This window comes from Penicillium mononematosum, assembly GCF_028829835.1.
Source record: "Penicillium mononematosum strain IBT 11891 chromosome Unknown utg000002l:1.0-8112719.0:1.0-8118358.0, whole genome shotgun sequence".
Taxonomy (NCBI): Eukaryota; Fungi; Ascomycota; class Eurotiomycetes; order Eurotiales; family Aspergillaceae; genus Penicillium; species Penicillium mononematosum.
In genome coordinates this window covers 1,164,644-1,189,756 of record NW_026643272.1, presented here as the reverse complement: position 1 = coordinate 1,189,756, position 25,113 = coordinate 1,164,644, and the positions used below count along the sequence as shown (strand labels likewise).

At 49.3% G+C, this 25,113-nt stretch overlaps 13 protein-coding genes across 13 annotated transcripts; 6 read left to right on the top strand and 7 right to left on the bottom strand.

The window, feature by feature from the left end:
* Positions 1-656: 656 nt before the first annotated feature.
* Positions 657-1,796, top strand: N7519_002200 (uncharacterized protein; the record flags this gene model as incomplete). Its single annotated transcript, XM_057288978.1, has 2 exons — positions 657-863; positions 978-1,796. The coding sequence occupies 2 exons, from the start codon at positions 657-659 to the stop codon at positions 1,794-1,796; spliced, it is 1,026 nt and encodes a 341-aa protein (XP_057150180.1).
* Positions 1,797-2,348: 552 nt separating this feature from the next.
* N7519_002199 (uncharacterized protein) lies at positions 2,349-2,989 on the bottom strand (the record flags this gene model as incomplete). The annotated part of the gene is given in 2 exon segments (XM_057288977.1): positions 2,349-2,606; positions 2,621-2,989. 2 exon segments carry the CDS (start codon positions 2,987-2,989, stop codon positions 2,349-2,351), a joined length of 627 nt encoding a protein of 208 aa, XP_057150179.1.
* Positions 2,990-3,988: 999 nt separating this feature from the next.
* N7519_002198 (tRNA(Thr) (cytosine(32)-N(3))-methyltransferase) lies at positions 3,989-5,134 on the top strand (the record flags this gene model as incomplete). Its single annotated transcript, XM_057288976.1, has 1 exon — positions 3,989-5,134. One exon carries the CDS (start codon positions 3,989-3,991, stop codon positions 5,132-5,134), a length of 1,146 nt encoding a protein of 381 aa, XP_057150178.1.
* Positions 5,135-6,171: 1,037 nt separating this feature from the next.
* N7519_002197 (hemolysin III family protein) lies at positions 6,172-7,738 on the bottom strand (the record flags this gene model as incomplete). The annotated part of the gene is made up of 2 exons (XM_057288975.1): positions 6,172-7,497; positions 7,562-7,738. The coding sequence occupies 2 exons, from the start codon at positions 7,736-7,738 to the stop codon at positions 6,172-6,174; spliced, it is 1,503 nt and encodes a 500-aa protein (XP_057150177.1).
* Positions 7,739-8,122: 384 nt separating this feature from the next.
* On the top strand, positions 8,123-8,899 carry N7519_002196 (uncharacterized protein; the record flags this gene model as incomplete). Its single annotated transcript, XM_057288974.1, has 3 exons — positions 8,123-8,478; positions 8,549-8,792; positions 8,858-8,899. The coding sequence occupies 3 exons, from the start codon at positions 8,123-8,125 to the stop codon at positions 8,897-8,899; spliced, it is 642 nt and encodes a 213-aa protein (XP_057150176.1).
* A 928-nt stretch (positions 8,900-9,827) lies between these two features.
* On the bottom strand, positions 9,828-11,630 carry N7519_002195 (general substrate transporter; the record flags this gene model as incomplete). The annotated part of the gene is made up of 6 exons (XM_057288973.1): positions 9,828-10,049; positions 10,102-10,466; positions 10,513-10,585; positions 10,636-11,114; positions 11,171-11,360; positions 11,418-11,630. The coding sequence occupies 6 exons, from the start codon at positions 11,628-11,630 to the stop codon at positions 9,828-9,830; spliced, it is 1,542 nt and encodes a 513-aa protein (XP_057150175.1).
* Positions 11,631-12,187: 557 nt separating this feature from the next.
* Positions 12,188-14,336, bottom strand: N7519_002194 (fungal specific transcription factor domain-containing protein; the record flags this gene model as incomplete). Its single annotated transcript, XM_057288972.1, has 2 exons — positions 12,188-13,367; positions 13,456-14,336. The coding sequence occupies 2 exons, from the start codon at positions 14,334-14,336 to the stop codon at positions 12,188-12,190; spliced, it is 2,061 nt and encodes a 686-aa protein (XP_057150174.1).
* Positions 14,337-15,359: 1,023 nt separating this feature from the next.
* On the bottom strand, positions 15,360-17,775 carry N7519_002193 (flavin-containing monooxygenase; the record flags this gene model as incomplete). Its single annotated transcript, XM_057288971.1, has 5 exons — positions 15,360-15,446; positions 15,514-15,712; positions 15,901-16,441; positions 16,500-16,758; positions 16,819-17,775. 5 exons carry the CDS (start codon positions 17,773-17,775, stop codon positions 15,360-15,362), a joined length of 2,043 nt encoding a protein of 680 aa, XP_057150173.1.
* Positions 17,776-18,335: 560 nt separating this feature from the next.
* N7519_002192 (alpha/beta hydrolase) lies at positions 18,336-19,563 on the top strand (the record flags this gene model as incomplete). Its single annotated transcript, XM_057288970.1, has 3 exons — positions 18,336-18,501; positions 18,583-19,324; positions 19,404-19,563. 3 exons carry the CDS (start codon positions 18,336-18,338, stop codon positions 19,561-19,563), a joined length of 1,068 nt encoding a protein of 355 aa, XP_057150172.1.
* Positions 19,564-20,487: 924 nt separating this feature from the next.
* Positions 20,488-20,966, bottom strand: N7519_002191 (putative quinol monooxygenase; the record flags this gene model as incomplete). Its single annotated transcript, XM_057288969.1, has 3 exons — positions 20,488-20,644; positions 20,736-20,851; positions 20,910-20,966. The coding sequence occupies 3 exons, from the start codon at positions 20,964-20,966 to the stop codon at positions 20,488-20,490; spliced, it is 330 nt and encodes a 109-aa protein (XP_057150171.1).
* Positions 20,967-21,241: 275 nt separating this feature from the next.
* On the top strand, positions 21,242-22,147 carry N7519_002190 (uncharacterized protein; the record flags this gene model as incomplete). The annotated part of the gene is made up of 4 exons (XM_057288968.1): positions 21,242-21,493; positions 21,572-21,639; positions 21,693-21,823; positions 21,894-22,147. The coding sequence occupies 4 exons, from the start codon at positions 21,242-21,244 to the stop codon at positions 22,145-22,147; spliced, it is 705 nt and encodes a 234-aa protein (XP_057150170.1).
* Positions 22,148-22,544: 397 nt separating this feature from the next.
* On the bottom strand, positions 22,545-23,812 carry N7519_002189 (uncharacterized protein; the record flags this gene model as incomplete). The annotated part of the gene is made up of 6 exons (XM_057288967.1): positions 22,545-22,741; positions 22,802-22,963; positions 23,024-23,268; positions 23,321-23,403; positions 23,467-23,563; positions 23,631-23,812. The coding sequence occupies 6 exons, from the start codon at positions 23,810-23,812 to the stop codon at positions 22,545-22,547; spliced, it is 966 nt and encodes a 321-aa protein (XP_057150169.1).
* Positions 23,813-24,175: 363 nt separating this feature from the next.
* On the top strand, positions 24,176-24,835 carry N7519_002188 (uncharacterized protein; the record flags this gene model as incomplete). The annotated part of the gene is made up of 1 exon (XM_057288966.1): positions 24,176-24,835. One exon carries the CDS (start codon positions 24,176-24,178, stop codon positions 24,833-24,835), a length of 660 nt encoding a protein of 219 aa, XP_057150168.1.
* Positions 24,836-25,113: the final 278 nt, after the last annotated feature.

The window sequence follows — 25,113 nt, the reverse complement described above, 5'->3', positions numbered from 1 at the left end:
CTCGATTTGGACAAAGTGATCAGCCTGACTAGAACAAGGCGCAGTTGCGCAGTTGAGCCTCCACCCGTTTCCTTTTACGGTTGCACCCGCCGTGAGATCTAAGCCGCAGAGCTATATCGCAACCCAATATCTCGATGCTTCGAGGCGCCCGACGTCAGCTTATTCGTATAGCCTCAGCGTACATCTGATTTAATAGATTGCCGAACATCCCCGGGTGTCAAATTTATACTCCGAGCAAAATGGATGATATGCAGCCTAAAACCCAAACCCGGCCACAATCATCTAGGCACGTGCAGGGACAGAATATGGTCTTTCGAATCCCGAACTACAAATCAAAGAGCTCCCTAGCGTGCGGGTCCGAACCGTCTGGACAGGTCTATCATGCCCGCCGGTCTCATCGGAAATCCCGTGCCGGTTGTGTGAACTGTAAGCAACGAAGAGTCAAGGTACTTCCGACAACCCCATTATCAACCACCGGCTGATAATGACCGATCAAGTGTGATGAAGCGAAACCCCATTGTCTCCGTTGCCGAAAACATGGCATCGAGTGTGACTATACAAGCCAGCCAGCTCGACCTGAAAAGACTAATAGTATCGTTTCCCAATTCATCAAAGCCAACCCTGACTTGATCTCGATTGATTCGCTAGCTTCTTCAATGTCTCTAATGACAGTCGCGGACAAGCTGAATGAATTACTGCAACCACCCTCTGCTACCGGAACTCAGTTGCCGAGATTAACAGATGCCACAGCATCAGCCCGCACTATGGAAGCATTGCACCATTTCCACCAAGCCCCAGCCTTTACCGACGGCCATACTCCTGTTCGCGTAGTAATGGGCAAAGTGGTCGAACTTGCCTTCGAAGTAAGTTCATCCATAGTTTAAACCCTCCCCTCTCCCCTATATCCACCATAACCCCAACAAAACACAGCCCTACAAGCTAATACAACCTCAAACACTAACCCCCAAACCAACCAGACCCCCTTCCTCATGCACGCCATCATAGCATCGGCAACAACCCACCTCTGCACCCTCCTCCCAGACAACAAAGACTACCGCCTAGCAGAGGCATACCACTGGCAACAAACAATAAACCAATACTCAACCGAAGTCTCGACAAACATAACCCGCGAAAACATGGACAAGCTCTACTCCGTCTGTCTAATGATAAGCATGCACTCGTTCATCCAAGAAACCTTCAACCCACACGCCTCCTTCGTCTTCACCACCGACCCAACAGCCCTAACCTGGCTCCGCCTGCAAGGCGGACTCCGCTACCTCCTCGCACGCACGCACCGCTGGCTCCCGCAGAGCATGTGGTGGACCGTCTTCATGGAGTCGCGGGACCCGTCCATGGACTTCGAGGATAAGCGTCCTGGTCGCGTGGGTCTTGATCCGGACTTGGCGGATCTGTGTGGGATTACGGAGGATTCGACCGTCGAGGGGAACCCGTGTTTGTGGCCTTTGCGCATGCTTATGGGGTTGTTGCCGTTTGAGAGGGGGCCGGGCAGTTTTAGGGTTTATAATACTTGGATGGGGAGGTTGGAGGGTCCGTTCTATGAGTGTTTGCTTAGGAAGGAGCCGGCGGCGTTGGTTTTGTTGGCTTGGTGGTTGGGGCTTATGTGTTATGTTGAGGAGTGGTGGGTTGAGATGAGGGTTCGATCGGAGTGTACGGCTATCTGTATGTTTTTGGAGGATAGTTGTGATCCGCTCGTTTTGAGGTTGTTGGAGTTTCCGGCTTCGTGTTGTGGGTATTTGCTTAGGCATGAGCAGGAACGGGTCCTTGAGTTGGAGTGATGGTGGTTTGAATATGGGATTTGTTGCATTGATACCCTCTTCTTGCTGGTTGGTTGTCTATCTAGGTGTTTTATTGGGAGTTAGTAGCAGTAGAGCTGGAGGTGGAGCATATGATTGACAAGATGTATTAATGCATTCGGTTTATCGGAATTATTACACTATTTATGCCTGCCAGGATGCGAGTGAGGACCAAGGTAACCGATGATCTCGATACAGTGCCCTCCTGCATGACAGGCGAGTATGGTATGTGCAGGTCAATATTAAGTATCCAAAGCTATCCCAAAAGAAATCCCTTTTTGCACCAAGTCCCAGCCATGTCGTAAACATTCGATCAGTATCCATAAATGATGTCGTCGCGTCATGTGCAATGAAAGAGAACCAAAAAAGACACGCAGAAAGGAGAGCGATGCAGCAGTCAAAAAGGAAAATAAATCCACAAAGGACGATTCCAGACCAGTCCAGACCAAAAGATCGATGTGGAAAAATATTAAACGGGCTGATAAGCAAAGGCCAGCAAGCAAATGTTCTTTCCGCAATCAGAGCGAGGCTATATCATCGGCTCTCCCAAGAGACCCGCCGATGACGACGAATGGATCGGTCATCCTCCTCAGAGTATGTAGGACCAGTCCGCGAGCCGTTCATGCGGGCAGCAGGCGGCGGATTGATGATGACCGCCATAGCAGACGAAATGGAGATGGACCGCGAGCGACACAGTACTGAAGAGTGACGGGGAGAGTATGGCGGTGGCGGAGTCTCCCTCGTTGCAGTGGAGGTATTGCCGTAGCTGCTGGGAAGGAAATGGCCGATGAACTATCGGAAGTGACATCTTCGTCATAACGATTGGCGTTCTTTTCGTCATGGGGGTAAGAGTTCTGGGACTCGGAGGAAATAGATGGGTCACGCATATGGGCTTCTAGAGTTTTCTCGTGGAGGCTCATCGGACGGGCTGTGTACTGCGGGAGGGGGACCACGCTGGAATAGCCCGCATCCTCCGAGTCAGAGGGTGGGGGTCCGTGCCCGTGGCCCCCGGTTGGGGGTGCTGAGCGAATAAATTCGCCTTCTCCGGAGAGTGTAAATTGTCCTGTCTGGAAGCCGGTGGGGTTTGGCCTTTGGGTCATCTCCGGGGATGAATGGGACTGCGAGGATTTCTCATCGCGGGTGAAGCACCCACAAAGTGCTGAGAGGAAAGACATGACTCAATGAGGTGTCTGTTTTCTAATTGACAGTTTCAAAGCCAATAGTAATTTGACTATAGCGAGAGAAAGCTGGTCTGTGAGATCTAATAAGAAACAGCTCTCGACAAGAACTATCGTATGAGCAGTTCGACACTTGAGCCTCAAACGCTGATAGTGGGCTGAACCCCACTTGCGTCGATAAGCCCCAGACTTGAACCGGACAAACAGAGAGAATAAGAATGAATATGAATCTAGAAAGGCACGCTCATACAGAGATAGGAAAGAAGAAAATGAGGGGTGAAAGAAAGGCCAGATGAGAGCTGACCCGGACAAGGCACCCGCAGGCATCCAGATTCCCAGGAACTCTGATTGGCTCTGATAGGATAGTATGTATGCCTGAGGCACTAGGGTTGTGACGAATGAGGGAATATAAATACGCGTCCATTGACTTTGAACCAACCTGCCTCAGGAGAAGCTAGCCAAAACCAAACGAGACTCGTTATAGTCCATTATGAACGACAAAGATAACGTTAAATCAAGAAGGATACCTGCTTGATGAGTCATTCATCCACGGTTTTCTGTCCCAAGTGGCAGCCTTTAAGATTTATTGAGAGCTTGGACTCCATGATTAGAATCCGAAGGAGCTCTTAGGATATATGAGACTTTCTCATTGATCCCTCAGTAGGTTGTTGAAAGTGTCCACCTGGGCACCTGCATGGGTAACAAGACTGATAAGCGATAGGCGATAAGATCCGGCGTACCAGAAGATAAATCAGGCGGTGTATACATATGAAGTAGGTGATTGGTTGAAATACTAAGTGGGTCGAGGGGCATGTAAAGATGTGGGCAAAATCCAATCATGTGACCAAAACACCCCGCCAATCGCGTCGCGGCCTGGAATTTTTTTTGTTCTCCCCGCCTTCTCCTCGACGATCACTTGCTTGGGTGATAAGATTTTCTTTCCACATCTAATTTCGGATCTTGCATCAATCAGAACTATATAATTCACCCAACATCATGACCGTCGATCCCAATATTCAGGAAGTGACACAGAATGTCGAGCCTCCTCAAGTCGCCCCCCATCGTTCTCACGATCCCGCAAACAACCTGAAACGGACCGACCCCTTCCAATTCGGCTCGCGATACCTTGAAAAGGGCGATGATGTCTTCGAGTTCAATGCTTGGGACCACGTCGAGCCGGACGATGAGTTTAAGGCCTTCGCCGAGACCCAATATGCGAGACAGCGCGAAACACGCGTGTCGGACTTTGATCGCAACCGATTCAACAACGACCCCGCCAAGTGGTGGGATCTTTTCTATAAGAATAACACAGCCAACTTCTTCAAGGATCGAAAGTGGTTGCGCCAAGAATTCCCCATTCTCGCTGAAGTGACACAGAAGGACGCCGGTCCCCAGGTCGTCCTGGAGGTTGGCGCGGGAGCCGGAAACACCGCCTTCCCATTGCTGGCCAACAACGAGAATGAACATCTCAAGGTCCATGCCTGTGATTTTTCCAAGTATGCTGTCAAGGTCATGCGCGAGAGCGAGCTCTACAACGAGAAATTTATGACCGCTGATGTCTGGGACGCAGCCGGTGTGCCTGGTGAGAACGGCGACTCTCTTCCGCCCGGTCTGACTGAGGGCTCAGTCGATGTTGTGATCCTAATCTTCATCTTCTCTGCCCTGGCGCCTAACCAGTGGGACCCTGCAATCCGCAATATCTACCGGCTCTTGAAGCCCGGTGGCCGTGTGTTGTTCCGCGACTACGGCCGTGGTGACCTCGCCCAAGTGCGATTCAAGAAGGGTCGATACATGGCCGAGAATTTCTACATTCGAGGTGACGGCACACGGGTTTACTTCTTCGACAAGGACCAGCTCGTCGACATGTGGGGTACCTGGAGCGCAGAAAACGGATTGCAGATCCCCATTGGCGACGAGAACCCCACCGAAGAAGCGTCTGAGAAAGAGACAGAGGAGCCATCTGCAGAGGCCAAGCAACTGGCAAGGGATAATGGAGCATTTGAGGTCCTTAATATGGGTGTCGATCGGCGGCTGATTGTCAACCGTGGGACCAAACAGAAGATGTACCGTTGCTGGATGCAGGGCAACTTCCAGAAGCGTGGTGGGCCTGAGGCTAAGGCTGCCACCGAGAACACCCAGTAAACTCCTGAATCACCAGTTTAGCGAGGGTCAATCCTCTGCCAGAGACAGGAGATCTATCATCTACCAACCAGTATGGGTCACAGTCAGATAATTGTGACAGCTTTTCCCACCGTCCAAGCTTGATCTCGTCATTTTCGCCATGAGGACTCGACACCGTGTTTTCAGGTGTATCTCAGATACCACCACGCCAGGATCAACATACATGCTGTTGGGGCATTTCAGTGGCAAAAGCCGTGGCAGTACTCTCAAAGCCACGAGGAACGGCTTAGGTTGCTGTTGATATAGGGCAATACCTAATGCCTTCATAATGGTGTTATGAATGTACGACGCACACATTAGACCATGTCATTTAATTTGAAATTAGAGCCATAGAGCCAAGGAGCAACACCTCATAGAAGATCATAGCAGGATGCTGATGTAGAAGATTAAATCCACTGTTCATATGAAACCATATCATGAGGATGCGATATAATGCCTTTATATAGAATTTGGAAGGACAACTTGGGACTAGGTAAGCATATTGATTCCACAGCAGTTGACAAGGCATAGGTAAGTTAAGAAAGGAAAACATCGAATATGTGGAAACCGGCCTTTCTTTGTTCTAGCCAAATATCAACAATGGCAGTCTAAAAGATGTAGGTGTCTAAGTACAGCGAGTCTCAAAAGTACATGCAGAACAATCAAAATTCTGTGCGCACCCTGTATTGAGACAGATCGAATGGTGTTAATAGGGGGAAAAGAGAGATATCGGAGTTATGTACAAGCCGATGCTCTAAGAATCGAAGAAATAGAAAATCAAGACGAACTCCATCCATGCACGCAAAATGGGCATCAACGGGGACAAAGCTCCCGTGGAAAGAGATGGAAATCTTCATAGCAAGGAACCATAGCAATCGTGACCCGAAGTGCGAGTCTAAATGTCTAATCGGTGTATGTTGAAAAGCGAACCCATGCGCCACATGAGATGTGTTCATGAGCAAATGGCAAAGAGCCATCAACAATGCAGAGAAATTTGCAAGAGTATGTTGGGAGGTGTCTCATGAGGTCATATTCGGACACTCGCCCTGGGCCCGTTGGAAGGCCCCTGCAAACAAGTCCTGCATGGCGTGGTAGTGGAAAAGAATACCGCCCAGGACAGCGATGTGCCAGATATTGTGACTTCCACCGAAGTAATCGAAGAGACCTGGCTTCCAGCGCTCAGGAATCTTGGAGGCGTAGACAAGGGCACCGACGAAATACACCATGATGCTCTTCACTACTGGCGCATAGAAATACATGGTCCATTCGAAGCCACGTGTATAAGAGAGCTGAGCTATGGGCGAGAAACCAGTTAGTGCAAGGGTCACATAGAAGCCCACGCGAGCCCAAGCCATATCGTGGCGGTTGAAGGTTGGATGCCACGGTAGAATGATGCCACCGACGCCCAGTGACATGGTGAGCAGGATGTATACCCATCGGGATAAAGGCTCGCAATAGAAAGCAGTGTATTCGGTCGTCACAATCGAGGCAGCGACCAGCATCGAGATTCCAGTGTAGTCCACACACGCAAATCGTTCCATCAATGACTGCGAAGCAATGCTGTTCATAGTATGCCAAATAGTGCTGCAAACTAGGCATTTGCATGCAGCAAAGAAGAACACGGCAGCGATCGTGACGTCAGATTTGGTGCTCAGGTGGAAATTGGTGTGAAGCGGGTAGAAGTAAAAGGCGATGGCTAGGACGATGACAAGGCCGATGACATGGGACCATATGTTGAACATCTCATTCGAATAAGCGAAGACTGACGAGATGCATTCCACCTTGGAAGTGGTGAATCGGTAGCCATTGATGATGTGCGGGTTGACGCGCCATGGATGAGGCAGTTCGTGGTAGTTAATCAATCGCTTCTCCTTGGCTAGCCGGATAGCTTCTTCGACAGTATCTCGGAGAGTATCACGAGTCCGGCGGGCACGCTCCATGCCCTCGTCGACGATTTCCCGGGCATGAACCAACCCCGAATCCATTGCTTTCCACCCATCATCTAAAGTGCCGTAGATGCCGCGATCGCGAACCGCATGCATTTTGTTCTCAAGTTCGACCAAGAATGATTCCATCAAGCGCACACCGGCCTGCGCCTTTTGCTCCAAAGTCTCCTTGGTCACTAGGGCTTCATTGTATCGATCCTCGAGGGTTTCGACTAGAATCTTGGCCCGCTTTTTGCCACTTCCCATCAGTTCTCCCGAGGCGAGAGAGCATTGATCCCTCACGGCTTCAAGCGTAGCATAGCCTCGTTTCAGACTGGCGTCGACCTGCACCATGTGGGATTTCCGGTATTGTTCGATCCATTGCATTCGACGCTCCAGTTCGGACAAGAAGAGTTCGACCTAAAACTTTGATTAGACACACAGTTACTCGGAGATATTTCCCACCAATAATGCATGTACATACCCTGATAAAGACTGCATCTGCATCTTGATAGTCGCACGAAAGTTTCCTAGCAGCGTGGAAAGAATGTCGGCGCCGATCACGGAGCATACTAGTATTCTCGTCGGGTGTCGCAGTAGCAGAGGCATATGCCTCTTCGGGATAAGACTCCACTGCCATTGAAGAAGCGCTGCAAGCCATGGGGTGTGAGAGTTAACCCGTTCCTTAATCGAATGCCATACAGGGTACTGATAAGCGTTGAGAGGCAAGGGTACCAAGTGCCGGGAGGCGAAGAAGAACTCAGACAAAGCCTTGAGTTGAAAGCTTTAAACAAGAAATGAGGGGCACATTAAAGTAATAAAGTACCAAAAAAAAAATGAGAGGAGGGGAATGGAGGAACGGTAAAATGGAGTGGCGCTGGGGAGAAAAGAAGAGGGTCAAGTCCCCAACCACACAAAATCCCCGAGGCACATTGCCGCCCCCGAACGTCCTGATTGATCCGTCCCGCCTCAACTGATTTCCCTTTTCCTTTGTACCTCCTTAATACCACCTTATTCGTCGGATCTTTAAATCTTTACTTACAATATGGCTATCAGTGATATCGTCGCTGATGAGTCGCTCTTACCAGTGCTTCAGACTAGCGCCAAGACTCTGGCCCAATGTCAGGCGCTTCTCACCCTACTAAACCCCGATACCCTACCCAACGATGGCGCCAAGCTCCGAGAATTATCCCTAGCCGCCTCCAAGCAACAGAAACTCCTATTCGCACTGCTGGCCCAACTCCGCGGGCAGAACCGGGATGCCATCTTTCGCGTGCGCGACACCAAGCAGTCAACTGCAGAGGCTCGACAAGAAATCGACCGGCTACATCTTCAGCTTCAGAACTTGTACTATGAACAGAAGCATCTAACAGGCGAAATTGCAGCTTGCGAGGCCTACGAGTACGTGAATCCGATTTCGTACTTGTCACAATCTCGTTTCCCGGGCGAAGAGCTGACATATTCACTATAGTCACAAATACCTATCCCTCCCTCTGATCCCGGTCGAAGAATTCTTGGAGCTCCATCCTGAACATCGCGAGTCCAGCGAACATGACCTCATGATCGCCCGCATCGAACACGAGCATGCCGAGCGAGAGAAACTGGAACAAGCGCGGCAGGAGCTTCTGAAGCGCAAGCAGGGCCTGATCGCAGAGAACAAGAAAAGGAAGAATGACCTTGCCAACCTCGACCAAGATCTCGAAAAGTTCATTGACGTATGTCATTTCCCTTGCCCAAGTCTGCCATGGATGCGTCTGCTAATAAGTTTCATAACATCTAGGCCGCTAAGCCAATTCAAAAGATATTCGAGAAGGAATATTAGACATTGCATGTGGAGGCCTGGCTTTTTGACTGCTACATCGGATCGGCGTTCCTGGTCAATATACCCTCGTTTTTGTGATTTTAGAGTGCTCGGAGTTGATAATGACATGACATCTTGGGCCCTTTTGGGACCGCCGAGCTCCTTTTCCCCGAACTAATCCTCAGACCTTGGTATGAACATCCCACACCGATCCTTCGACCTTCTTGAAATCCTCCTCAAGAGAGATGTCACTTCCGCCTGCATTGGCATTGACCGGCCGGAGAAACAAATCTCGAAAGGGACGACCAAAGGCGCGCCAGTTATGTGAACCGGCTGGTCTGTCACCTGTGAGATAACAACCTTCTGCACAACCTTCTGCACAACCTTCTGCCACCTTTTTGCCCTGTTCTGTCCTCATTGGGCGATCGATCTTTTCGTCCACGTCCACGTCTACGTCTTAGAACTAGGTGCCAGTCATGGTGCTGGTCATGGTGCTGGGTATGGTGCTAACAAAAGTGACTTGATTTTACTATGCGTTTTGTATATGTACAAATTGTAGGTAGTATTCTACTGTCGTCCTATAGTGGTATGGGAGTGTGTTTGGCACGAAGGCGGTGCAGAGTCTCGGAGGCGGTGAGGAAGGCGGTAGGCAGGTATGGGTGTCGAGGCAGGTGTATTACCCGATTAGGAGTGTGGGCCTTGGGTTTCAGGCGTTTTCAGGCAGGGCGTCGGATTAAGATCGGTGGGGGTGTCATACTATCGATCCCCTACAACTAATAAACGTCTAGGTTAATGTGATAGCTGGAAGATTGAGAAGCATGATAATCAATCTAGCTTGTAGCTACAGGGCATCAGGCAGGTGAGTAGGTTCATAATCCAAGCGAAGTTAGTCAAGTTGTTCTCCACTACTCTTGTTCCAGTAATAGTCGACATCCTTGCGCGTTATTCACTAAGTCCCCCTTGTAGGAGAAGCCTCGTCAGAACGCTCAATATGCTCAGTAGCAAAATTTTGCCCCTTTCCAGCGGACTCCGCCATAGCCTCCGAAAGATGGACGGCCACCTCGTCCACCTCGCCGAATTTCTCTCCTATTTCCTCGAGCGGGATATGCTTGGTCTCGAAGATGTTGAAATACGCCCACACGAAGCCAACAGCACTAACGGAAATAAAGACCTAATAAGAGGTTAATATATAATATAGTGTAGGTATCAGGGGACGCATTTACCAGGAAATACTTCCATCCAATATTAGCAACAGCTAGCGGAGTAACTTGCAAGTAAACAAGTGACGTTAATGCAGCTATTATAACCGAAAGAGCCATGCCTTTTGATCTTATATGGCCAGGAAATATCTCGCCCGCGTAGACATAGGTTGCAGCATCAACGCCAAATGCGTAGAAGACGAGGAATGTAAAGAGTGCTGTCATGCCAACTCCTACTAGCCCTATTCTAGGTTCTTTTTGGACCTCGGCGACCATTGCTGCAAAAATGCATAGGTTAATAAGGCAGCCTCCAAATCCGGTAAGTAGTAAACGTCTTCTTCCAAAGTTATCCATTAGAAAGGCGCCGGTCATATTTCCGAGGAAGGCAACTGTCTTTGTTAATATATTCCGATAAGTAGTTTAGGAGCAACATACCAACATCCCGGCCACCAGCAAGAATAAGCTGGTCGCGTTTCTGGAAGCCAAGGGCAGCGTAAAAGATTGGACCCTGTAGAAGAGCATTAGTTGGGATGCAATAGCATATAAAGCACAACTTACATAGTTGTTAAGTACTAGTACTGCTGTACTTTGGCCTAAAATCTTTATACCTCCAATGAGGATCAATCGTTTCCTGTATGATGGCTTCTTGAAAAGTTGCAGCCAGGACCTGTCCAACGTCCGCTCATAATCAGCCTGCTGCTTCATCTGAGAGAACTCAGCCAGCATAAATGAATTATCATTTGTGCTAGGATCGGCATGGAGCCGAGAGACCACATTCCACGCCTCATCAGGCCTGTTCTTCATCAATAGGAACCGAGGTGACTCGGGAATAAATGGGTAGGTTGCTAGTGTCATCACAGGCCATAGAATCCCAATCGCGAAGGGTCCTCGCCACTGCATTTCTTCATTATGGATGTAATAGAAGGCAAGACCAACGAACGAGGCACAGCAGTAACCGAATCCAATAAAGGTGCCGCAAAGGCCGCCAAAGAGACCGCGCCTCTTAGGTGTAGCGAGCTCGGAAATATACCCTGGCACTATGAATTGTTAGCCACGTGAGAAATATATTAGCCTTGAAATTGAACACCCATACCTAAAGCCAGATATGCATAGCTTCCGGCCCCGGTAAAAAACCGAAATATCAATAACATTGCCATATTCTGAGCCGCGGTCACGCCAACGCTGCCAATAATTGAGATAATCGAGACGAAGAGCAGGGCACTCCTGCGACCAAAGCGATCAGATATCTCGGAGCCACTTAGAAGGCCTACGACGGCACCCGCCTAAGAGCTATTAGCCTCCTCTTAAATTTGATTAGTTATACAATTGGGGTTGCTCACCTGAAAGAGGGCTGTAATTGTCCCAACCTCCCCTTGCTTACCCTCATATATCCCATTCTCGTCCCCAAGACCCATATACTGCAGGAAAGATGGCTTTGCAAGCGTTGATGCAACAATGCTAGATGGGTATGCCATGGCAATCGCGCCCAGTGATATCAGGAAACAGGGCATGAAGCCATCAGAGGCAAGGACTCCTGTTCGGAAAGGCCACATGTTTGGATGATGTGTATGGAAGCAAGGAAAAATAAAGTGGTAGAGAGTACCTGGGTCAGGTAGTTGAGTTTGTTTTTATGGTATTTATGGGGTGTCCAGAGCTTCACCTCCACAATACCAAGGTTCCCCACACCTCGGTTCGGAAATCAGATCGCCGTATACGGCCGTCTATGGTGGCCAGATTGCTCCGCCCAGCCCATCGAAAGTTAGTGCGCGGAAAATACCAAAGCCGAGGTCTATGCCTGGTCGTTGACGGCGATCTCATCTCCGGACTGGGGCACGGATAATCCGGGGAAATGCTGGTGCCTAAGCTTTCTGGGACGCTAGAAAAGCTTATGATACCTAAGCTTTTCGGGGCGCTGTAAAAGCTCATTGTCCACCTTGCTATCCACCTCGTAGCAAATTAACCTGCTCTGCTGCCTGTATACGTTTTTCCAAATCTAAATCCATGAAGGTCATAATGGGGCCTGTTTTTGACTCGGAATGTAATTTCACTTGCGACATAATTCTTCCTGCACACGCTAGACATAATTAAGTTGCATTTCCAAAGGGCGGAGTTATGTCTGTCTAAATAACCCATAAAGCAATGCATCCTCATAAAAGCCGTTCTCTTGCGGAGCCGCGCGGCCATCAATGTCTCTCGAGAAGAGATCCTGACACAGGCGCTGAAAATCACGATCCTCCAGCACATCCACCTGCGCATCCGGATCCAGACCTTGAGCTGGCGGTAAGCCACTCTCATCTTCTACACCCGGAACGTGGATGTAGCCATGGTCCAGATGAGACTTTGTACCATACACAGGCCTTGTCCCTGTTCCCAGGCCAGTCGTCTGCGCAAGTATACTATCCAAATCCAGCCCTGCGTGCTCAATCAGCGACCTGATAATCATGATCGGACGTCTCATCCCAAAATTAGCTCCGTTTTGCAGCTCCTTGAGCGCAATCCAGAACCACCCTGTCATATGCCGTTGCGACGGATCGTCTGGATCCGACGCTGCAAATGGGATTACCGAGGCCGCGCATATGAGGCAGTAGGAGAACATATAGGTTGCTCGTCGAAGGGTGAAGCTGTCGCGGTAAACTTTTGCCAGTTCGTAAATCTGTATAGCAGAGGAGAGGCAGATTTCGCTATGCGCGTTGTTGTTCATGTTCCTTAGATGCCAGAGGTGCCCTCCTTGTAGAAAGGGGCGGTGGAGGAGGATATGGAGCATGTGAAACGTCATTCTATAATTCACAATGTATGAGTTCGGGTTCTGATAGTACTGGCATATTGAGAGGGATACGAACGGTGGGTTGAAGCGATGGGCTGGAGGTGCTTTTCCCCAAGAGGGTTCGTATTGGAGATGCGTTGGGAGATTTAATTCCCACAGCTCTAGGCGTTTCTGCAGCTCTTCAGTGCTCTCCAGTATTCTATCCTTGGACTGAGACTGCACCTGCGGCGAGTATAGGCTCGTCAAAATTCCAGCCATGATGTCGGCTAGGCATATGAATGAGTGGAATGTGGACACGGTGTAGGCTGGTTGGGGCTCATAAGTAGATGGTGAGACGGCGGAAGTAGAATCCACATAGGGCTCCCACAACTCCAGTTCCTCAAAGGTATCAAGACATTCTCTTGACGGCTCGGCACCACTTGCCATGAGAGCTGGCTGGCGCCCAAAATATAAAGACTGGAACTTGTCGTTTATGTACGCGCCCCAATACACACGGCGGTGCAACTCCCGGTCGACTTCTGTAAAACTGCGGACAGTCTGAGATGGGTCTGAGTGAGTAAAGTGAACCTTATGCGAGTCCACGTGTAGACCCAAAGTCAATTATCATGCGATACCCCAGGCCTGAGTAATGCCAGCCAGCTGTTTGATAGCCACGCGAGACTAAGCTGGAGCTGATGATGTTGAAAGCAACTGCACTTGCAACGCTTGATCTTTCAAGCTCAGCAACGGTGAGCTGCTGGATGCGAGAGAAGAACCTCGCAATGAGTGACTGCCTGCTGGTTGAGCCGTCGTTTAACTCCTCGCGATCTATAATGAGCGCAGATGCCAAGAAGATGGCGTTCAGGAGGAGTTTGTTAACATATGGCCCATTTGTTGCAAGGCTGTGCATTATTGCGGGCCTGTAGGTGATCAAGTATGCTTGATGATGATGATTCCAGTGGAGCTGGAGTAGATTCCAGGCTGTATCGAAGTCCAAACCGTCCAGGTCGAACTTTCGTTCGGTCATATACGTCCATTCCTTCTGGAACTGGAGTGCCGAATTGGCAAATAGACGGGCTTTCTCTGCGGCTATGTCGTCTATGTTATTCTGAGATAACCCTGGCGTATTCCGAGAAGATCTAGTTGCTCGACCAGGCGAACGCGACTGGTGGTGGTGGGAGGCATGTGAGAGAGGCGGGTTGAATGTTGAGCTGGGGCCGTACACGGATATGTGACCTCCGTCATTTTCAACACCAGTATGTATCTCCACAGAGATTCCCTGATTATCACTTGGGCATAAAGCCGACTCAGGAGCATGGAACAGTATACTCTCTAAGTTTTGAGATGGCGAAGTGCCCGCAAACACGTTGTCAATGGCCTGGGTGCTGGCACGCAGTGGTGAAAGAATTGACATTGTGGTGTCTGAAAGAGTCCGCAACTGACTAGATTGTTGCTGTGCGATATGGTAATCCAGTTTTTTGAGCCTTTCTCCCATCTCCGCCAGCTGGTCAGCCATGCGCTGGACCACAGCCGGAGACACTCGAGATATTTGTCGTCGATCCTGCTCGTATGTGCAATGGACATTCTCTGATCGGCACAAACCACATTCTGGATGTACCCCGTCGCATTTGACCTAGCTCCACGCTAGATGGTTAGATCTCCTAGCGAGGTGGAGAGGCGAGTGAATCGGTGGAACATACCTTGCGGGCTCTGCAGAAGCTGCATGCGTGGTTATTTCGCACGGCCTGCTTCCTCGCGCTTATTTTACCAGCCATTGTGTTCCGTACCATTCTCACTTCAACACTGGTATTGCCAGCATATGCTGCTTGGGTGGCTTATGAAAGGTGAAACTGGACAAGGAGCTGGTGGTGCTCGGACTGCGGTTTCCCCACGAACTCCCCGCGAACCCGCCGCAAACTCCCCGGCTCTTCCGACCCCGGCTTTGACCTTTTGCTTCTTTCCCCGCATGTCTTTGGCGAGGTCAGACTGTCTATGACGCACGGGCAATGTGGACCTCGGCTACTCTTCTCATGCCATGAGTCTATCCGGCTATAGATTGGTTACTGGAGTATCGATGTGGTTGTTGGTCTACATGAAGAGGTTTGAGGGATATAACAACACGCTCACCGGAGACCGGGGTGCTCTTCCAGGTAGCGGCCTTGGACTCGTCTAAGGTTCCTGTCGAATATGTTCTAGGCTTGACGCCTGCTGCTAATCTATGCCTCTAATAGCCGACTATTATGACATGTATGCTCGAAACGGGCTTACACCGATGAACCGGTCCTCTAACACGGGGAACGAGCCAATGGGAGCCGCTTAAATGGCCAGGTTGCCGGTCGTATGCACCGCGCCATGGTTGAAGCCTGACTTGCTGCTCCACCATAACTTGGCCTTCAGCTTCTTGGCATCCTCAAAATGGAGAATCGAAGCAGAATGAACAAGAAAGAACAACTTCCAAAAGCACCTGGCCGCAAGGCACATGTAATAGCCGTCACCTGCGTATTGGAGATTTAACGAGCACCGTTTTTGTTCTGTTATTTTACGTTACAGTCTTCGCGACCTTCCAGTCGGACAACGAGAGCCATTCGACAGGCGGCACGGATTGTAAAGTAGCCAACGCTATGGGCTGTCGACTGATATCAGCCTCGTTCGTCGACCAATAGCCATCGCTTGGAGAAACAAGGTAAACGTACTAGACAGATAAAAGCCACGGTCATGTTCTCAAATGCGGCACCAGGACCGTAATCATATTCTGAATAGTAGAAGTGGTCTTCTCCTAGTCTCATACCACACGTAGCACCAACAGATAATGCTGGGGGGTAGTGGTATCCTGGAATGTAATGGAGCGGATAAGCAGGAGGCAAGGATGACAGGTCAAGGGTAAAACCAATCCTGGCATTGAACATTCCAAATTTGAAGATAGTACACACATCTGGCTTCATCAGCTACACCACCATCTCAACACCCCGTTTTCAGACCAGGAAAGAATCGAAACAGTCATTTTCGTCCTCAACTTTCGTGATGGCGCTGAATGAAACACTCTGCATGACCCCTAGCTACCTCTTACTTGCTTGACATACCACGCCAAGTCATTCGTCCCTCCACATTCATATTCCATGAAGCCGTTGCCCATGAATCTGAACTTGTTCGGAGAACGGTATCGGATATCCCAATCCTCTCCCCGGATATCCGAAATCATCCGCCTATATAGCAAGGCGCTGCCAGGGAAGGTGGCAGTTACCCTACCGTCGACCCTGTTCTTCTTATACCAACTTCGACATCCACCGGTCCAGGTAAGGGTCTCATGCACACGGTCTCCATAGGCGATGAAATTATCCACAGCGCTTTGTTTCGGCTCAATTGAGCTGATATCTTCAGAGGCGATCTTCTCCATCCATTTGATCATGTAATCCGCTGTCCAACCAAGGGCCTCGATCAGGGATCCGTGGCCGACAACAGCGTTGGGCCCCGTGAAAATGAAATAGTTCGGCATGTCTGGACAAGCCAATGACAAATACGATTCAGGCTCATCAGCCCATTTATCCGCAAGGCTAACGCCATCACGGCCGATAACTGGATAGTACGGGCAGTGTGAGACATCAAACCCGGTAGCACATACAACTAAAGATAAATTAATTCTCACAGCCGACAGAAAATGATGATGGGCAGTTGTACTTACCAACATCAACAGGGTACTTGACACCATCTGTCGTGATGACCGAGTCTTCAGTAATCTCCGCGATAGAACTCTGTTTTAACTGCACATTTGGCTGCAAAAATGATTCGAGATATCCAGCGCCTGGAGTTATTCTCCGACATCCAACTTCCCAGTTTGGTATCAGCTTCGCACACAGTTCTGGGTCATGTTGTAATTTCTCGGCCATTTGGCGCGCTGCAAACTCTTGGGCGGCAATATTCTCTTGCGAATTCTTCAGGTACTGTAAATTTCTATAGCGTTAGCAAGAATTGGACTCCACAGGGACAGGATCTTTACTAACCATACTAAATCCTTTGTTAAACGCGTGGATCAAGCTCTTCCTGTATTTGTGGTGCGCCTCAGGCTCTTCAAGGAACCGTTTGCGCTCTTCCTCTGTGTAGGCCGGATTCGATCCAGAATTGGGCCGTCCCAGAAGCTTTCCGGGGTCTGTACGTGACACGACCCAGGTAGGGCTTCTCTGGAAGCTGATAATCTCTGTCCCTTCAAGCTTGGCCAGTTGTGGAAGGATTTGAATCGCCGAAGACCCGTTCCCGATAATACCAATCCGTTTATGAGAGTAGTCATAAGAGTGGTCCCATGATGCCGAGTGCACTTTGTGGCCCTTAAAGTCGTGCAATCCAGGTATATCTGGCCACTTCCAGGAGTTGAGGAAACCTTGTGCAGAGATGACAACATCGGCATACTCGTCTCTCTGAAGACCGTTTCGTTCGACTGTGACCTTCCATTGAGCCAAGTGTTCCAGCCAGTAGAGGCCAACCACCTTCGAGTTCAGTTGGACATCCCGATCGAGACCCCATTTTTTGACTGTTTTCTGTATGTATTCCTGGATTTCAGCCCCAGAGGAATAGTAATGTCCCCAGTCTGGGTTGGGGTCAAAGGGGAACGCATATATGTGGGACGGGACATCGCACTGCACGCCAGGATATGTATTAACAAGCCAAGTCCCGCCTATGTCGGACCGAGATTCGAAAATGGTGTTGGACACAATCTTTTCCATCTCCGGATTCTCGTACCGCAGCTTGTAGGCGAATGTCAAACCAGAGAAGCCAGCGCCAATCGTGATTACGCGCAGCTTCCTCGGTACGCTGTAGGAGGGAACGTCCCAAAGAGGGATGTGGTATTCAGCAGCAACAGGTTTAGCTGACTGGCCGGCTTCGGTTGGCGCATTTTGAGTGCTTGTACCTGGTATAGTCTTCCCATTCGCCTGGGGGCTATCAACGAGGTCGGATGCAGACATTCTGGTGCACAGGTGTTCTCCTGAATTTTTTTTTCAATATCCTGATAACTGCCCTGTAGCTGAGAATTGTCAGACTTACTTAAGTTAGAGAGCCGTGCTGGTGCGCCCGTGCTCCTATAAGCACGAATTCGCTGACGGACCGTGTTTTCCGGCCTCGATACAGGCGGCCCTTGAACCGGATATCGTCTACCGGGCTACTCTTGCCACCCAAAATGTTTTCCGATGCGACTGCGATCCCACAGACCCCAGCAGGCTGCTGCTAGCCATGCGGTTTCTGTAGTATCAGTCCTGCCACAGACGGATATTCTGTAACTCTTGCCCGCGCACCACATCGAATTGCACCTGTATGATCATCTAGCGTTACCAGATGCTTCGCACTGGAGTAAGCCAAGCTCTGGGCAGCCATACCATCATTCGGAGGAATGATGAAACCTCGGTAAATACGGAGTACAGCGCCGCCCTCTCGGCGATTTGATCTCCGGGCCATTTCCATAAAAATGTGGATTTACACATGACTGAGGGATCCCTCTGCTGCGCTCCCGCACCACCTTAAGAATAACATGGACTTCTCTCAGTACCAGGGACCTGTTGCGGAGTGGGAGGAATTCGTGCGCTCGACCGGATTTGCCCAGCCGCCAGCAGCCACGATTAAACCGCAAGAGCTCCGCACGGTGACGAATTCGGTGCGTGTTGCCGGGGCGCAGAAAATATTGAAAGAGACACCAGGTCAGTCATTTTGAGAATATTTACACGAAGAAGTGTTAGGAGCCCTGCTGACGCGACGCGGTCACGTTCCCGATTAAGCAGGCCTCCTGGAAACGGTCACTTGGCGGGACTACTCCATTTTGACAAGGGACTTCCAAAACATCACTGCCCGGGTTTACAAACCAAGAAAGCCCGACGCCGAATCAACGCTGCTACCGGTCCAGCTGTATTTTCATGGAGGAGGGTATCTTTTTGGCACCGTTGAGACGGAAGACGCGAGCCGCGCGCGATTAGTGGCTTCGTATCCGAGCCCTGGCTGCATTGTGGTCAGTGTAAACTACAGGCATACACCCGAGTATTCGTGGCCAACCCAGTTCAACGATGCATGGGACTCGTTTGAGTGGCTGACAGCCCACATCTCTGATATCGGCGGAGACCCTTCTCAACTCATTGTGAGTGGGATCTCCGCAGGCGCCGGACTCGCAGCAGCGGTTGTGACCAAACACAATGAACTGGCGCAGGCTGACCGGTTGAACGGACTCCTTCTTATCAAAGGCCAAATTCTGTGCTGTCCATGGTTGCTTCATCCATCCACAAATCCGTTTCCTAAAACCGAATTCTCGTCGTTCACGCAGAACCAGCTCGCGCCTGTCCTCCCCTGGTCGTCTCTGAAACGATTTGCGGATCTTCTCGGGCCCGCTGCAGTCAATGATGCATACTTCAACACGGCCCTCAATGAGTCGGAAAAGCTTAAGGGAATGCCCAAGACTTGCTTCCTGGTAGCGGGGCAGGACCTCCTGAGAGACGAAGGGCTCACTTATGCCGAGAAACTGAAGGAAAATGGGTAAGTCAATCCCCCTAGGTGTACTGCTTCTGCAATCATTTGCAATATTCTGGGGGCATTATGAAGTTGACACACAAAGGGTCCCGACCAAGGTACATATATTTCCCGGCTTGCCCCACGGATTTCGGATATTTGCAGATCTACCATCAGGACAGCGGTGGGACACTGTACTCGAGGAAAACATGCAGTGGTGCCTCTCTCAGGATACCTCGTCTTCAAGCCATGTCGAAATCCACTAGACAATACAACATATTAGCTGAATGTGGTTCTTATTCTTTGGTTTTGTGTAAACTACCTTTCACTACGATGATACATGAGCGCCACTAAAGGCGTACGGTTGTTGTAGGGCTCATGAGATTCTTCGACTGGACGACAACAGAGCCACACATGGCAGCACGGTAGATGTTCATGCTGGCAAGTGCGTAATATTTTACGCTCTGGGGCATCCTCGCTGGAACGACTATCGCTCAGAAGGTTGTTCATCAGAGTTAGTTTACCACTTGGGCAATAGACTTAGCTTGCATGCGCAGGGAAATGGTAGACTCCTGGATAAGCACGTATTCTCTTCTTTTTCATACCCATACGACATACAGGGACGAATTTACCCGATTTACATGACCTTCCCAGGAAATGACGACCGATATCTAGTACCTTCCAAAATATATTGGGCATTCGCTCTAAATATGTACATATTTATTGAGATTGCTTGCCTCTCATAAACCCAAAACCATCAGTGCAATCAGTAATGCTCACTCTTGTAGCCACTGTTTTTGTAATATTGGCCCTAGCGCAGGTTTCAAGTCAGCCACCATCCTGACACAAGCCAGCCTCCTACTGGGAACGCTTACAGGCATAGACCCCTTCTCTCAAATTGCTCCCGATCAGAACTTTCCGAGGAGTAGCATTCGACGACTGAGAAATGAGCCGTTCTCTGTGCGCCCAAGGATCCATTTCCAGAAGATTGATCATTGTCATTCTCTTCAATCATACCCACAAAACATGCCAACGTCGTGTTACAGTTGTTTATCTGAAAGGCAAGATTTTGCAAAGATTCCAAGACCTGTGCGAATGTAGACTCTGCATAGATGGCGTGGCTGCAAACTTCAAGCTTTGTAATAGTAAGTTTGTAGCTAAGTTCTTCGAAGCGAAGTACTGCGTTTTTATCACGCAGGGGAGTCCACGACTGGAGTCATGGAAGATGGTGGTTGGTGTGTTATACCGTTCGGGCGTCCGATCTGCACAGTGCCGAGAAACTGTCTCATCTTCTTGTATGGGTCAGAGGATCGGTGTGTGATTGCAAGGGCATTTTCATTTTCGTAACTGTATGCAAGTAACACCGGGTCAGGTAGATTTAGTCAAATCGTTCATTACATTATGCAGCGTTGGGCAAATGGTAAATAGGACAACATACAATTCAAACCCCTGGACTATGCTCGGGTCACCGTTCTTGCGAAACCAGCAGTATGCCCGGCATTCGGCTTCATCTTTGTATGTAACGTCGTATACATCACGGATGTGGTTGAGAAACTGCATATCTTCATAAGTATCTGTCTCTGCTCATACCCAAAACATGATGAAAATGTACCTGACTTGCTTCGGTTTCGGTGTTGAATTTGACTGACGGTACAAGACACAGTGCCATTCTGGAATGGATACAGTGGTATTATTTCTTGTCTTTGGTGCGATATTGATTCTCTTCTAGAACCACGTCTCATGGCAATTTAATATTTATCCTCCAGCAGAGCATCGGCAATCGATTTCCTACGGAGATCTGAAGTCCGACCGGCTCCGACTTCGCCACGGCAACTATCACCAGCCTCCAATCAGGCTAACAATGAGACATAATAAATATACGTTTCGTCAACTGACATGACTCCATCTTTACTGCCCGGAGAAAAGATAAATAGAAATCTCACAATGGCAGGCACTCGTGTTACCCCATTTGATCGTGAATTTTGGATCTCCTTGTCCGAGACCCAACCATCCTCTCGGTTTAAATGGTACCAAACGGCAATCATGGCCTTGGGCGCACTGAATTATCCCGAGGAGATCCCGAACGTTTACAATCTCCTGTTAGAAAAGTATATCCCGAAAGAGAGTCAGTTTCAAGAGACACAGAAGATTCGTGAAGGGTTAACCAAATTGTGTGGAATTATGGGAGCTGCTAAGGTATATCTCATCTTCGTTTGCCTACCTCAAGATTAAGAGAGAAAATGGGAAGCTGTCTAACTAATCAAATCCAAATAGACAGGAACCAGCCTTCGTCAACTAGCGGCTGCTACACCGTCCGAACTCGTGGATCCTACATATCACCGGTATCACGCAGCTGTCAGCTTATTTCAACTAGCCCCACTGATCAAAAGTTTAGAGAATCCGACACGCGGGAAAAGGCTCTTGAGCGAGGTCAACGGATGCTTTCGATGATCTACGGCAAAATCCCTGATTATGAGGGGAGTGGCACCTTGAGCGCAGGTCCTGATTACTATCACATCGCGAGAGGTATGTACATGAGTCTACTATACTCCAGGAACCAATTTCAACAGCCCAGGCATTAATATGGTATAACTAGAGCTGTTGTATGGTTATATTTTCTCATTTGATGCCATCCTGGACATCCCGGAGACACAGCAAGTGATTGTTTCAGCTTTACTGGGGATTGATTGTCCGGAACAGGCGAGAAATCATATGCTGGGCTTTCTGATGAATGGAGGTCAGCAGGAAGATTTGGTATTTATTCGTGATATTGTATCTCGAATTGCTGAGCGAGGTGGTGTGCACCTGCGCAGGGTGGCTAAATTTGAGACACCAAAGCTTAATTTGTAGACACCAGATTATATGCTAGGGTAAAGAGCTAGTCTTCTTCCATCGCCAAAAACACCCACAGCCATAGGAACAATAGGATATCTTCGTGGGTTTTTAGGGGGATTTTACCACACTATTTTGTGCACAAGTAGTGGCTCTTGATATGTAAAGCGCGTAATGCACTCTTCCGTTTTCAATTGCTCTCGCCGAATATGCATCAAATAATGCATACTGGCAATAAAATTCGACACAATTTCTTAAGCTACGGAGGCCCGATATGCCTTGGGAATAGCAGTCTAGTGTTATACCCTGTTCAGCAGGTACGAAAGTCATATAACTATGTCTATTTAGCCCATTGGCATAAATACAAGCAAGCACCGCAAGCTTTGATATCTTGGATAGATATTCATAGCCAGAATCAAAAGATAGCGATGGCATTGGGCGGTGTCGCCACGGCCCCTGTATAGTTCAACGGCGCCGAAGTGAGAAAGAACGACCAACGCTTCAATTTCTTGCACTTTTCTGCCAGTGCCTCGAGGTCGAACAACTCGCCAATTGGGGTGCCCCACCCAGCAAGAAGAATAGGGTGTAAAAGCCACTCAGGGTTGGCCGAAGCTAGTTCAGTTTTAGTTTATACACGCATAAAACAGATATGACATAGGTAAGACAACATACGGACACACTCAAATGCTGGATTATCACCTGCTACAGCAGAGAATTGTCGCTCCCATAGCCACTCTGTAGTTTCTCGTGACTGGCTGAGCCCAGGGAAGCGAGGCGCCTTGGATACTTCTTCTCGTTGAGTGCTGTTGAGCTGCAAGTAACCATTGACGAAGCCTGCAGAGAGATAGGAAAATCAATAATGGGATTAGACCAGGCAAGAATTCACTGGCTCACCGGTCCGTAGAAAGAGAATATCCCCTGGACGAAATTCGATACCATTCTCGCGAGCAATGTCCTTGACCGCATCCAAGGGGACAGCGTGTGTGCTGAGAGGGTTATATTCAATCCCCTTTTCACTTGCCCAGGTGTAATAATCGATTAAGATGCCACGACCAGCAATACCGCCCAGTCCTTTTGTCCAAAGGGAAGAAGATCCAACGGTGCTTGACTGGTCGCCATGAATGTCATCTTGGGTAGCTCTGTATACAGTATTAGATAATGTGAAGCCATATATATGGCTTCCTATCTCACCCGTTATAGAACTTGCCCTCTTTCTGATAGGCAAAATGTCGGAAACTATCCCACTGGGAGCTTCCTTGGGTATTAAACGTAATCTAGTTTGGTCATATCACCTGATTAACCATTGGCCGACACAGTAGGGGTGGAAAGTTACTTACCACATCATCATTTACAACCTTGGGGGCCTTGTTGATGATCTCTCTCTGAAACCCTCGTCTTCCCAGAAGAGGAGGATCTATCAAGTCCAAGGGCAGGCTACAGAAGCATTAGCAAGCTTCTTGTCCCATATATCATGCTTTTGTATCAGAGCCTGGGCACCCACTCCATAGATACTCTTTCTCCAGTCTGAATCTCATCGCGAGCAGCTTGCGCCAAAGCCTTGTCGGTTAGATAGTTGAGGGCACCGAATTCCGGTTTCTTCCACAGTCCCCAGGCTGAGAGTGGAGGATCGCCCTCGCGAAGGGGGAGTTCGTCAAAGTGTGGGATCTCCGGCACAGCAAACATAGCTCAATGGTTGTTAAATCTGGAAATCTGGGATGTTGGCAGGTACTGAAATGCTTGTCACCGTCAGAAGGACAGGAATTATAGTAATTATGTTCAATCTGCCACTTCTGCCTGGGGGCGGGACAGTGCCCGGAGTACGATAGCCGATAGCACTGCGGGGTTGCTTCGGGAGCCAGAACTCCGGCGCGGCTGTTGGGGTTACTCGGGGATCAGATCCCCGGCGGCTTTTGCATCTCGCATTCCGAGGCATTTATCTGCATTAGATAAGAAGGCCATTCACCAGCCGAATCTCGTAGTATCAAGGCCTGTATTCAAAAAAGCACCATCCATACATATCTTTACTCGTCCGTAAATATCTTTACTATGCCTACCGGTCTCTTACGCGTTCTATTCGATCGCCCTTCTTCGTTGAGCGACGCGGATTTCCATGCCTGGCGCCAGGGAGCATTCTCCCAGCTGCCAGGCGTCTACGGAGTCGACATCCTCACAGCAACTGATAAGGTCGAAGACGCCAAACCCTACCGCTATGAAAACAGCTATCATATCGAAGATACAAGCCTAATCAGCGACGACCTAATCCGGTCACTTCTCCCCGCCGAGAAGGGCACCAATTCCCCTGGCAAAGTCGACTTCCACCTTTATGAGCGCATTGCATTCAATAAACGAGATGATATCGAGCCTCGCCAGCGTCCGGTGGGATCGGTTGTCATCACCGCGGGCATGTCGCCGATCGAAACCGAAGAAGTCATCAAGGACTTTTACGCCTGGTATCAAGAGGAACACATGCCCATTCTACGTGATGTCCCCGGATGGCGTACAGGTAGTCGCTACAAACTTGTAACTACATTTGGCGACAATGCGGAGTTTGCTTCCCCTTATGTTGCCATTCATGTGTACAACCCAGAAAATGGTCTCGGGGGTGAACAATGGAGCAAGTCAATTCAGTCACCATGGACGAAGAAAGTGGTATCGCGGCTTGCGGCGCCAAGTCATCGGCGGGTGTGGAAGTTAGAAGTCTCCTAAAAGCCTAAGTTGCAAGAATATGTCGAGGGGAGACGTGTATTGGGTGTGAAGGGGGTACGCCTGCTAGATAGCGAGGTTGAGAGAATTGGAATCAATGATTTTGGAATAATCCCTGATTAGAAGAATACTTCCAGTCGAGTGGACAAGTGTATTTTGATGGGGGGGCTACATTCGCCAGACGGCGTAGGCATGATCTTACTTTTCAATTAGTGAGCAGCATAGAGACCGCGAGCGACCAGTCCACTAGTAATCGAAATGAGCCTCCAGCATGGGGGGTG